Source organism: Amblyraja radiata, chromosome 22 (genome assembly GCF_010909765.2).
Source record: "Amblyraja radiata isolate CabotCenter1 chromosome 22, sAmbRad1.1.pri, whole genome shotgun sequence".
In the NCBI taxonomy this organism is placed as follows: Eukaryota; Metazoa; Chordata; class Chondrichthyes; order Rajiformes; family Rajidae; genus Amblyraja; species Amblyraja radiata.
The window spans coordinates 14,707,155-14,721,199 of NC_045977.1; the positions used below are offsets into that span (position 1 = coordinate 14,707,155).

Below are 14,045 nucleotides of genomic sequence, written 5' to 3' on the forward strand. Positions count from 1 at the left end.
GGGAAGAACATACAAACTCCTTACAGACAGCATGATCGAACCCTGGTGCTGTAAAGCAGCAACTCTACTGTACCGACCTAGGAAGGAAAATAAATCGCCTATGCAGTCCTCGAGTGGGATTGAAGAAAACTTTGATTTGGCATTGAAATTCATTCTCGTGTCTCGGTGAATGAAGAAGCAAAAAGTAAGAATGAAAATTGAGCAACAAAAGAGGTATCTCAAGTTAGAAAGAGGAAATGATGGAAATGCTAAGCAGATTGGGGAGCTTCTATAGAAGGACTGGAGGTGACATAGCAAATGAACAATTTATCATCGAGGCCAAGTATTAAGATGTAAGGAAAAAAGGAAATTCTGCAATAGTGTAAAGGGCCTGTCCCACTTTCACGACCTAATTCACGACCTTTTTTACTCGAGGACATTTTTCATCAGGCTCGAAAAAACGCCCAGCCCTACTTGATGCCACGAGTACCTACGGCTAGCATCAGGGCCTGCTGCGACTTACCTACGACCTCGTGACGACCATGCTGCGAGTATGAGCCAAGGGCAAACTCGGCAAAGGTCGTGAATTAGCTTGTGAAAGTGGGACAGGCTCTTTAGACAAGATTTTTCTCCTTGAATTCCAATGTAAATTTCCATCAAAACTAGATTGCAACTAAAAAGTAAAAATGACTAAACTAAGTGGGACCCGTTGGGTCCCAGCATCACACGGGAGGGCTTGTCACCCAACGCAATATTCCACCTTTCCACCAATTCCAATATTGCTCGCCAGTGGGGGGGGGGGGGCTTTTTGTTGCACTAGTATGGGTGTTGTGGGCCGAAGGTACTGGTTTCCTGAGGGCTAGTATAGACAATGTGGGCCGAATGGATTCTTGGGCTGTCAGCTCAGTCACTGAGGCCTGGCAGTACAGTGACTCGGGGCTGGCAGCTGAGAAACTGCCAGAAATTCTGCCCAAAACAGGAGACAGACTGTGAGAGAGAAGGGGGAGAGGGTGGACTGAATGGATTATTGGGCTGGCAGTTCAGTCACTTACGGCTGGTGTGCTGGCAGTTCACTCAGTCACCCCTCCTCCCTTCACCCCCCCCTCCCCACACTGCTCCTTGTCATTCACACACACATACAGACTCAGTCACACACACACAGACTCATTCACACACACACACACACAAACACACACACACAGACTAATACACACACACACACACACACACAGACTCATTCACACACACACAGACTCAAACACACACACACACACACGCACAGACTCATACACGCACACAGACTCACACACACACACACACACACACACACACACACACACACACACACACACACACACACACACACACACACACACACACACACACACACACACACACACACACACAGACTCATTCACTCACCCACACTCACCCAATACTAAAATGCCAAGTAACTTCAGAACGTGTTGAATATACAGTGTGTAAAATGAATATTTAAAGCCTCCTGTAGAGGTTGCTGGTGATTAAGCAAAAACATGCTTTAAATAACGTCCAACAAACACACTCACCAGGGACAGAGCATTTTAGAACCTCATTAAGGGCACTCACCGTGAAGTAGACGTGCGTTCAGTGGTATTCGCAGCTCAGAGAGCCGTGACCCTCTCGCTTCCTCCATCTCGCAAAGACTGAGTGAGGCACGACACTTACGAGTTTTATAGTCCCTCCCCCCTGCCGCCAGCGGGGGCAGCAGAGAGAATGGCGATTAAAAAAAACCCATTAATAGCTCCCTGATTTCTCATCGATGGGAAAAATTCTCCGGTCCAGTCCGGCGGAGGGGTACTCTGAGTGAGGTGGCCAAAAATGATGGCTGTAAGTGGCGGCGTTCTCTTGGAAATCACAGCACAGCAAGTCAAAAGCGGTCAAGATCAGACTTTTAGTAATATGTCATTATATTTCTGCAGAATATTGGTCTTGAATAGGTTAAATTATCCCTTATATCTCTTCCTTGAACTCTGGATGATCTTGTAGTGGTTCTGCCTCCCCTTCCACCTTCCCCATTCCTTCCTCCAAAGTCACAATTTGCAACTTTTCTATCCTTGAGCTTCACAATTTGCAACTCTATCCGTTTGGCTCACATCTGTTTTTTTTTATCTCTGGCCTTCCTTCAACAATCTGTCTATCAACCCCCCTACCCCCTCCCCCTCGCCTGTGTTCCCCTATTACTGACCCTCTCTTCCAACTTTATCCTATACTCTGCAATCAGTCAGAGGAAGGGTCCCGACCCAAAACATCATCTATCCATTCTCCAGAGATGTTGCCTGACCTACTGAGTTACTCTGACACTTTATGTCTTTCTTTGATAAGCCAGCATGTGCCGTTCCTCATTCTTAACTTATCCCTTGATTTTTTTCTGTTGCAGTGATGTTAAGATCCATTGGTGTATTTTTCAATATGTTCAAACCTTACTCCATAATCTAATTTCTGGGACCTCTCTGTTAAGGATGAGATTACAAACGATCTGGAACTTCCAAAAGACGACAAATGGGAAAAATTAGGCAAAACAGTAAGTGGATGGGGAATTTAGATTTTAATTAAATTCTGAGCTTTATTCTGTTTCAAAATTGAAGCAAAGACCAATGCAATCGGCACGACCCTTTGTCAAAAAGCAAAGATCTCATACATATTTTTACACATACACATGAAAGATAACAATTCTGTTCAAAATTTTCACAAAACCCCACTTAATAAATAATTTAGATATCTAAATTTGTAATGCGGCTGAAATTGGCTTTTAGATTTAGTGGAAGTATAGGCTTAAAACTGTTCTGAATTTTTTTTAATGAAATAATGTGTAATTTCCTTCGTGTGTCACTAATAGATGTGTTTAGTTTTGGAGTAACTTAAGTATCACCGATGATTTGATTTCTGATTTACAACTTCATGGGAATGTCATAGATTACTTCCATGGATCTTTTCTTTCTTTGCTCAATACTGCTTTTTTAGTCATCTGCCATCCTACCACTGACCCACTCTTTTGACTTTCTCGGCATCTTAAAACCCATTTAGTTAAGGTTTTCCAGTGTTAATAAACGGCAAAATCCTGCAGTGTTGCCTCCATGATTCTACAAATGTTCCCTGACATGCATAGCACATCCAACACTTCCTCCTTTTATTTAAGGTTTCTAGTATTTCACAGTATTTTGATCTAGTAACGCATTTTGATTCATAATTAGAACAATTTAGCAATTTTTCTGAGAACTTAGAACAACACAGGAACCACAATTTCCATGCCGAACATCTCCTGTCTGCATGTGATCAACATCCCTCCATTCCCTGTATATCCATATACATATCCTAAAGCCTCTTAAATGCCGCTATTGTATCTGTTTCCATCACCACCTCCTGGTAGCACTTTCCAGGAACCCACCACTGTGTTTTAATAAAAACCTGTCCTGCACATCTCCTTTAAACTTTGCCACGCTCATATTAAAGCCATGCCTTCTCGTCCTTGACATTTCCACCCTGGCGGAAAAAGGTTCTGACTATCTATGTATGCCCCATAATTTTATATGCTTATACCAAGTCTTCCCTCAGCCTCTGATGTTGCAGAATAAAACAGTGCAAGCTGGACCAATCTCTCTTTATAGCTGATACCCTTGAATCCAGGCAGCATTCTGGTAAACCTCTTCTGCACCTTCTCCAAAGCCTCCACATCCTTCCTGTAAGGGTTGACCATAATTGTACACAATAAGCTATGCAGCATGTAACAGTATCATTTAGAATACTTTAAATGCGGCCTAGCAAAGTTATATAATCATACTAGACCAAGTGCAGAACCGTTGGGTCTGTTCCCCCAATGTGCGGTTGTGTGGGGGGAAGCGGCACGCAGCGTCACACACACTAACTATCTCCCCCCCCTCCCCCCCGCACTCACGCTAATTACCCCCATGATATTATATTAATATTATTAATTTGCTCCTTTTACCCCATAACCACCGTATCTACTGACGCATAGCCCCCAACTTGCAGTCACATCTAGAGGGGGGGGGGGGGTGGGGCGGGCGGGGGTAGAGAGTGAGGGCAGAGAGAGAAGGGGCAGAGGCAGAGAGAGAGACAGAGACACAGAGAGAGGGGCAAGAGGGATAGGGGGGTGGAGAGGAGGATAAGAGGGAGGGTGGGTGAGGGGGGAAAGGTGGGGGAGGAGGGGAGGAGAGAGAGAGAGGGTGAGAGTGAGGGGGAGAGAGGGGGTGTGCTGAGAGGGGGGTGAGGTGGGGAGCAGGGAGAGGGAGGGAGGGGGAGGGTGGAGGGAAGAGGGTAGGGGGTGTGGAGGGGAGGGGGTTTAGGGGAGGGAGGGAGGGTGAGGGAGGGGATGGAGGGGAGAGAGGGGGAGGGGAGAGAGGGGGGGAGGAGGGGAGAGAGGGGGAGGGGGGAGAGAAGGGGGATGAGAGGGGGAGAGAGAGGGTGTGCTGAGAGGGAAGAGGGAGAGGTGGGGAGCAGGGAGGGGGAGGGAGGGTGGAGGGAAGGGGGTAGGGGTGTGTGGAGGGGAGGGGGGTTTAGGGGAGGAATGGTGGGGGAGGGGATGGAGGGGAGGGGGGGAGAAAAAGAGGGGAGAGAGAGAGGGGGGAAGGGGGGAGAGGAGAGGGGGGGGAGGAGAGGGGGGGAGGAGAGGGGGGGAGGAGAGGAGGGGGGAGGAGAGGGGGAGAGAAGAGGGGGGGAGAGGAGGGGTGAGGTGGGGAGAGGAGAGCAGAGGGGGGGAGAGGAGAGGGGGGTGGGGAGAGGGGGGAGGAAAGGGGGGGGGGGCAGAGGAGTGGGGGGGAGGAGAGGGGGGGGGGGGGGGAGAGGAGAGGGGGGGGGGAGAGGAAAGGGGGGAGAACCTAAAAAACATTTTAGAACCAAAACAGACACATTCTGCAAGCATTGTAGAACCAAAAGAGACACCTTTTGCAAACATTTTAGAACCAATAAACACTTTTTTGCAAACATTTTAGAACCAATAGACACATTCTGCAAGCGTTTTAGAACCACTGACACTTACATTTGAGTAGACATGTGTTCAGTGTTATTCACAGCTCAGAGAAACGTGACCCTCTGCCTTCCTCCAGCTTGCAGACACTGATTGAGGCACACCACTTCCTGGTTTTATAGTCCCTCCCCCTGCCGCCAGCAGGGGCAGCAGAGAGAATGGGGAATTTTGTAAAATCATTAATATATCTGTCATTTTTCATCGACGGGAAAAATCCTCGGCACACATATGGCGGAGGGGGGCTCTGAGCAAGGTGGCCAAAAATGACGGCCGTAGGTGGCGGCGTTCTCTCGGAAATCGCAGCACAGATGGCCAAAACCGGTCAAGAACAGACTTTTAGTAATATAGATATAGCTGGAACATGACTTCCTGCCTCTTGTACTCAATGCCCTGATCTATGACAGCAAGCATGCCATGTGCCTTCTTTACATCGCTATCTACTTGTGTTGCCACTTTCATGGAGTTGTGCACTTGGACCCCAAAATCCCTCTGTTTACCAATGCAGTTAAGGGTCTTGCCTTTAACTTGAGTCATTGAGCCATAGAGTGATACTTGCCCACACTGGTCCAACTTGCCTACACTGGCCAAACTTGCCTACACTGGCCAAACTTGCCTACACTGGCCACATGCCTGCGTTTGGTCCCTATCACTGCAAACCTATCCTATCCTGTACAATTTCCCCTAACGTGCAATACTTCGCATTTGCTTGGATTAAACTCCATCTGCCATTTCTCCGCACCTTTTTTAGCTAATCTATATCCCGCTCTATACTTAACAATCGTGCACAACTCTCAACTTACTAAACTAAACCCATCTTCATTTATGCCTAGGTCATTTAGATATATTTAACATGCAGCGGAGATCCCAGCACAGATCCTTGCAGAACACTTCTTCTTGCATTCCTACTGACACATCCACCAGTTCCAATTCCGTTTCTGGTTCACCTAACAAGTAAAATCATTTCCCTGATCACTGTGAAAACTATGTAGCACTGGTACTTCTTTTATTTTGCTTAATGTTCAAGTCAGTGCTAAACATTATTTGCAGAAACAATCATATTAAGCTTATTTACTTACTCGTTCACTGAGCCAAGCCAAAAAGAAATATTATCATGATAATAAATTGCACTGGCCAGAATTGTCTGGCATGTATTCCTTAACTAATATTTTATTTATTGTTGTTGTAGTAGTATATAGTATGTGCTTGTGAGAGATACAGCTATTTGAATAATATGTGTAATAATTGTAGGCAGGCTCACATAGTGCACTTAACGTTAGCAGTTAACAAAATAGTCCTCACTGATGTCTCTCAGGTCTGTACTAGCAATAGCTTGCGGGCTTGCACATGAGATGTTATTGTATGCATACACCGTTGTATGACTTTCATCTTTTTCTATGGTTGATTCAAAGTAGCGGGGTACCACATGGGGGTTCTCCAAACAGTAATCCCTGAGAAACTTCAGCAAGCAGTCGCAATGCCACTTGTTTCCATCCAGTAGCAACTGTTCGAGTTCTGATGACTGTTTCAAAAATTGGTCGGAGAAATTCCTTAGAGAATTGCTCTTGAGGTTCAGGTATTTTAACCTGGTCAGAGGCTTAAAAGTATGATTGGAGAAAAACTCAATAAAGTTTTCCGATAAATCAAGCCAGGAGAGTTGCTGGAGGGGCTGAAAGATGACGTCGGGAATGTGTGCAAGTTTATTGCTCTTTAACAGAAGATATTCCAGCTTTGATATTCCTGTAAACGCATGGGGGGAGAGCTGTATCAGTTTATTGTACCTGAAATCCAGTTCCAAAAGCTCTCGTAGATCACTGAGGCTCCGGTTATCAATAACTGAAATATGATTCTTTTGCAAGAAGAGTCTTCGAAGGCTGATCAATCCAGAAAATGTGTTTGGTTGAATTCTAGTGATTGCATTATTTTCTAAATGTAAGCTATGAAGATTAGGCAGACCTTTAAAGGTATATTCTGGTAAGCTCCTTAGAGAGTTGCTCGATAGATTCAGTACAGCTACATCGCAAAGACCAACAAATGCCCCTGGTTTAATCTCCTGTATCTGATTGTTATTCAGTGTGAGGATCTCCAAATGGACCAGGCCATCAAATATATTTTCAGGAAGGCTTTTGATCTTGTTGGAGCCAAATTGGAGTTCCTGCAGAAACTGGAGTTCTTTGAATGTCCTGTGCTTTAAGCCTGTGATGGAATTGTTGAGCATTCGAAGCACATGGAGGTTTAGGAGCCCAGAGAATGTTTCTTCGTGTAATATGGCAATGCGATTGTGGGACAAGTCCAACCACCTGAGAGATTTCATCCCCATGAAAGCTCTGGGCACGATGGTGCTGATTTGATTGTAGCTCAAATAAAGTTTCTGAAGCTTTAGCAGTTTCACAAAGATGTTCCTCTTTATGATCCTCAGCAAGTTTCCAGACAGGTCAAGTTCCTTCAGTTCTGTCAAGCTGCTAAAAAGTTGTGGCTGCAGGTAAATCAACCTATTTCCGGCCAAAATAAGCTCCTTTAACTTGGACAAGTTATGAAAGCTTGCCGTGGGCAGCACAGCAATGTTATTCCAACCCAGATTCAGGTACCAGAGATGGGCGAGGACAGAAAATAATGCTTCCTCGATTTTGCCAAAATTGTTGTTGTTCAGACTAAGCGAGCCAAGAAACGGAGTGTGAAAAAACACATTCGGTGCCAGACTTTTCAGTTTGTTCCTTTCTAAATGGAGGTGAACTAGATGGTTCAGGCCGTAGAAGGCATGTGGCTCGATGGTGACGATATGGCCTTTCTCCAGGTTCAGGAAGTCCAGATTTGACATGTTTCTGAACATATGGGATGGAAGAACTGTGAAGTTGTTGCAATCAAACCAAATGGTTTTGGTGTTAAACGGTACATCTTTGGGAATGCTGGTAAGATTATGAGAACTGCAATAGACATTCAATTCTTCACTGTAGTCATCAAAAATGCAGGTGCACATTCGAGGACATGAGACATTTTCGTTATATGTTTGCCCCTCTGGTAGTAACTCTGATTTTGTTCCCAGCGGTGAAATGAATCTCAGACAAGCAATAACCAAGACAAAGCAAGTTTCTGAAAAAAAAAATGCAATGTTATATTCTCATCCATAGATAGGCACCAAGTGCTGGAGTCAATCAGTGGGTCAGGCGACATCGCTGTCGAATAAGGATAGGTGACTTTTTTCGGTCGGGACCCTTCTTCAGACTGAACGTAGGGGGTGGAGGGTGGGGTGAGGGGGTGAAGAGCAAGAGGTGAGAAAAGATCAGGACCAGCTACACAGATCAGGGCGGCACGGTGGCACAGCGGTAGAGTTGCTGCCTTACAGCGCTTGTAGCGCCGGAGACCCGGGTTCGATCCCGACTACGGGTGCTGTCTGTGCGTAATTTGTACATTCTCCCCGTGACCGCGTGGGTTTTCTCCGAGATCTTCGGTTTCCTCCCACACTCCAAAGACGTACAGGTTTGTACATTAATTAGCTTGGTGTATGTGTAAAATTGTCCCTAGTGTGTATAGGATAGTGTTAATGTGCGGGGGTCGCTGGTTGGTGCAGACTCAGTGGGCTGAAGGGCCTGTTTCCGCGCTGTATTTAAACTAAACTAACCAAATGACCTCAGGCAGGGTGGTGCCCTGGTGGGCTCATTGTTGGTCAGGGAAGGTATGATCTCAAGAGGAATACAGTGGAGAGCTGAGGAACTAGTTAAATGACTAGGGGGAGGAAGGGGGCGAGGGGAGAGGGCAGGGTAGAAGTTACTTAGCAAATTAGCAAATTCAGCATTCATACCGCTGGGTTGTAAGCTGCCCAAGCGAAATATGAGGTGCTGTTCCTCCAATTTGCATGTGGCCTCACTCTGACTGTGGAGGAGGCCCAGGACAGAAAGGTCAGAATGGGAAGGGGAGTTGGAATGATTGGCTACTAAGAAATCCAGTAAGCCTCAGTGAACTGAGTGTACAACTTCTTATATTCTCATTCCCTTTGGTTGAAATAAGACAAATAATTAACTTCTTCATTAGATATTAATAAAGAATAACTATTCACCAATTGAATTATGAAATATTCAACTAATTCAATGGAATAGAAGGAACTGCAAATGCTGGTTAACAAATAAAGATATAAAGTGCTGGGTTAACTCAGCGGGTCAGGCAGCATCTGTGGTGAACATAGATAGGTGATGTTTTAGGTCAGGACCCTTCTTCAGACACAAGAAGGGTTTCTTCACAGTATGAATAAGGGTCCCGACTCGAAACATCACTTATTCATGTTCTCCAGAGATGCTGTCTGACCTTCTAATGAACCTTACAACTGACCTTACAATGAACTTCTAATTAAGGGCAGTCATAGTGGCGCAGCAGTAGAGTTGCTGCCTTACAGCGCTTGCAGCACCAGAGACCTAGGTTCGATCCTGACTACGGGTGCTGTCTGTATAGAGTTTACAATGACCTGCGTGGGTTTTCTCCGAGATCTTCGGTTTCCTCCCACACTCCAAAGACGTCCAGGTTTGTAGGTTAATTGGCTTGGTGTAAATGTAAATTGTCCCTAGTGTGTATAGGATGGTTAAAATGTGCGGGGATCGCTGGTCGGCGGGGACCCAGTGGGCCGAATGGCCTGTTTCCGTGCTGTATCTCTAAACTAAAATTTACTGGGGCAGGAGAACTCTCTTTGTACAGCTAAGGTACAATAGTGCAATGTGTCTTGTTGTTTTAACACCATGTTGTCTTGCGACACATCCTGAAGCAATAAAATGAATTCAGAGAGAGGTAGTTTAGTTTAGTTTATTGTCACGTACCAAGGTACAGTGAAAAGCTTTTGTTGTGTGCTAACCATGGAACAACAGCTTTTCACTGTGCTTCAGTACATGTGACAATGAACTAAACTAAACTACCTATCTCTGAATTCACCTCAGGTAAGGTATGATTGTCCCACTGGAGATACCTTTTCCCATCACAATGCTTCCTGTATGTCCAAACAATTAACTGCCATCAGGCAGTTTTAATAACATTTCTATTTGAAAATAATTTTACTTCGAAAACAGAGCTTATTTATACCACAATTGAAAATCACAGCATTTTTATTTAATTTAGTTTAGAGATGCAGCGTGGAAACAGGCCCTTCGGCCCATCGAGTCCGCACCGGCCAGCGGTCACACTAGCACTATCCTACACACAAAGGATCATTTACAGAAGCCAATTACCGTACAAAACTGCATGTCTTTCAATGTGAAAGGAAACTGGAGCACCCGGAGAAAATCCACATGGTTACAGGGAGAACTCTGTACAGACAGACCTGTAGTCAGGATCGAACTCAGGTCTTTGGCGCTGTAAAGGGCCTGTCCCACGATGCGAGTTCACCCAAGAGCTCTCCCGAGTTAAAATAAAAAATCAAACTCGTGGTAAGTACGTAGAATGTACGTAGGACCTCGTGGATGTCCCGTAGCGGCTCGTAATGCTAACGGCAGGTACTCGGGAAACACGGTAACTCTTGGACATTTTTCACAGTGTTGAAAAACCTTCACGAGTTACCGCGTTTCCCGAGTACCTGCCGTTAGCATTACGAGTCGCTACGGGACATCCACGCGGTCCTCCATACCCGCTACGTACATACCACGAGTGATTGTTTTTTTAAACTCGGGAGAGCTCTTGGGTAAACTCGCATCGTGGGACAGGGGCTTAAGGCTACAACTCTCCCTTGCACCACTCTGCTGCCTAAGAATAGGTTTAGTCTTAATTATTCTGGTTTTAGAGATACAGCATGGAATCAGGCCCTTAAGCCCACAGAATCCGCAGTTATTTTAATTTTTCAGTTCCCATTAATATATTTTTTTAAATCAAGAGATGTTACTGGATTTATTAAATCCAATTTAAGATTAAAAATTGTCCCATCAGTGCCATTGTGATCCTTAAAAATGGTAATACAAATGAATGGTACACTGATTTAATCCTTGAGGTCCCATTGAAATGGTTTAGGTGGATGTTAAATTGATTGATTAAAAGATTCAGCATGGAAACAGGCCCTTCGGCCCACCAAGTCTGTGCTGACTATTGATCACCTGTTCACATTAGTTCTCTGTTAACCCAATTTTGCAACCATTCTAGGGGCAATTATACAGAGGCCACTCAACCTACAAACCTGTAGAACTTTGAGATGCAGGAGGAAAACGGAGCACTGAAGGAAACCCACTAGGAGAATATTCAAAACTTCACGCAGAGCATCCGAGGACAAGATTGAGTCCAGGTCTATGGCGCTATGAGGTAGCAGCTCTACCAGCTTCGCCACCCACAAGATGCAGGAAAAAATGTTCCCAATGATGGGGGAGTCCAGAACCAGGGGCCACAGTATAAGAATAAAGGGGAGGCCATTTAAAACTGAGATGAGAAAAAAACCTTTTCACCCAGAGAGTTGTGAATTTGGGGAATTCTCTGCCACAGAAGGCAGTAGAGGCCAATTCACTGGATGAATTTAAAAGAGAGTTAGATAGAGCTCTAGGGACTAGCGGAATCAAGGGATATGGGGAGGAGGCAGGCACGAGTTACTGATTGTGGATCAGCCATGATCACAATGAATGGCGGTGCAGGCTCGAAGGGCCAAATGGCCTCCTCCTGCATTTATTTTCTATGTTTCTATGTTAAGATCTCATGATCTTGGGAATTAGTATCAAAAAATATAGTTTGAAGGGTAAAGCATGAACAGGCTATTCATCTCATTGCTGTTCTGTGAGATAGTGTTGTCATCGAATGGCTCCTACGTTTACATGTTCATGGGGTGATATTGTGACAGGTGCAGTTTCACGTGTTAGAAGCTAACTGATTACCACAACTAGATAAATTATGTGTTTTATGATTTCAAATATTTCGATGCATAATCCTTGATGGGATGGCACAGCGATAGAGTTGCTGCCTTACAGAGCCAGAGACTCGGGTTCGATCCTGACAATGGGTGCTTCTCTGTATGGAGTTTGTACGTTCTCCACGTGAGCACGTGGGTTTTCGCGGGGTGCTATGGTTTCCTCTCACACTCTAAAGACGTGCAGGTTTGTAGGTTAATTTTCTGGGTATAATTGTAAAATGGCTCTAGAGTGTGTCGGATAGTGTAAGTGTGCGGGGATCGCTGATTGACACAGACTCGGTAGACTGACGGGTCTGTTTCCATGTTGTATCTCTAAACCTCACTAAATTAAACATATTTGCTGAGTCTATGCAGAAAGTAAAAGCGTGTAAAATACTCTAAAGCTTTATTAAAAGTATGTGAAATGTTCCAAAACATTTTCAAAGCATTGCACAGGCTATTTTAAAAACCCTGTTTGTAATTACAGTTTTTATAAAGATGGACTTTTTCAGATAAATAGCAAAGCATCACCTCCAAAGTAAATGGTGGGACTCCTGTGGGAATTATTCATTTGAATTGGTTTCCAGATTCTAAATACAAATCTGTGAAGTGACTTAAACTGTGAATAGTACAGCATTTTTTAAAAACAGTTTTTCCCTCTCTTTCCTTTTAAACATTTGAGATCTTCACTGTTACAGTGGGATTTTTATCCTTGACAAATACTGTGAAACACTGGATAGAAGAGAAAAAAAAAAAAACTCATGCACAGTAAAGTAATGCTGTATGGCTCTGAAAACAAGTCATTTAGTTCAGTTTGGAGATAGAGCATGGAAACAGGCACAGATCCACCGAGTCCACGCGATCCCCACACACGCTAGGGAGAATTTACAATTTTACTGAAGTTAATTAACCTACAAACCTGTACGTCTCCGGAGTGTGGGAGGAAACCGGAGCATCCGGAGAAACCCCACGCGGTCACAGGGTGTACATACAGACTTCGTACAGACAGCACCCGTAGTCAGGATTGAACCCGGGTCTCTGGCAACTCTACCGCTGTGCCACCGTGCAGCCCTGAGTAATTGCTATTGATTAACCTCTTCCTTATTTTCCACTCTAGCCACCTCCCCCACCCTTCAACCAAAATAAGCATCTTACCCACAGGTCTGCACATTTTGTTACGAAGCCTTTTCTACCGAATATTTTCTGAATCGTCTCGTGTCCAGATGGGATAGTGGAAGTGGAAAATAGAAATTATTCTACACAACTTCGGTTTCATGGGATATCTTCTGACCACTGGTTGATCAACATGGCATTCCAAATGTCCCATTCTTTCCTTAATACATAATTTTTTTACCTCCCCCCACAGATCAGTGGACTGTGTTGATGGCCAGATGGCAATGAGCCAAAATAGGGTCAGCAGTAAAGTAAATATCTGACACACACAGTAAGGACAGGATCAATAGTGTTGACTTAGAGCATCCACATGAGGCAATATTTAGCTACTTTGCAGCCACATTGGAGCCTGCTGCCACAGCAATGTTCTTCTTTAAGCCGGGTACATTCAGTTTATTAAAACGATAAGACCAGTGTCTGGCATGCACATAATAATTTTGCAACCTTTCAGTTTTCTCTCCAGTTGTCACCAAAGTGAATGTTGTAAAAAAAATTGTAATAACGGTAATGGTGATAATACCTGTTGTGATTTTTAATTTTAATTTGTCTTTAGACTTTAGTTTTGACTGAAATACAGCGCAGAAACAGGCCTTTTGGCCCACTGAGTTCAGGCCAACCGATGATTACCCTGTACACTAGCACTATCCTACACACTAGGGCCAATTTAGAATTTTTTTAACAAAGCCAATTAACCTACAAACCTGTATGTCTCTGGAGTGTGGGAGGAAACCGGAGCACCCAGAGAAAGCCCACATGGTCACAAGGTGTACATACAGACTTCGTACAGATAGCACCCGTAGTCAGGATCGAACCCGGGTCTCTGGCGCTGTGAGGCAGCAACTCTACCACTTCATCACTGTGCCACACTAAATTAATGGGTTTTGAGTGTCATTCGCAAGGTTGGAATTTAGTATCTCTCCCTGATCGCTCTTGAGAAAGTTGCAATGACCTGTTTCCCATGAAGATGCTCTCAAAAGTGATGTTCTCCATTCTTTACGTCAAGTCTTTTCAAGATAATGGAGAAACAAGGAACTG

The 14,045-nt window shown here is 44.6% G+C and overlaps 1 protein-coding gene across 1 annotated transcript; it reads right to left on the reverse strand.

Annotated features, from left to right (window-relative positions):
* Positions 1–6,162: 6,162 nt before the first annotated feature.
* Positions 6,163–13,242, reverse strand: igfals (insulin like growth factor binding protein acid labile subunit). Its single transcript, XM_033040457.1, has 2 exons — positions 12,993–13,242; positions 6,163–8,089 (listed from the first exon to the last, which is right to left on the reverse strand). The coding sequence occupies exons 1-2, from the start codon at positions 13,006–13,008 to the stop codon at positions 6,276–6,278; spliced, it is 1,830 nt and encodes a 609-aa protein (XP_032896348.1). The 5' UTR covers positions 13,009–13,242; the 3' UTR covers positions 6,163–6,275.
* Positions 13,243–14,045: the final 803 nt, after the last annotated feature.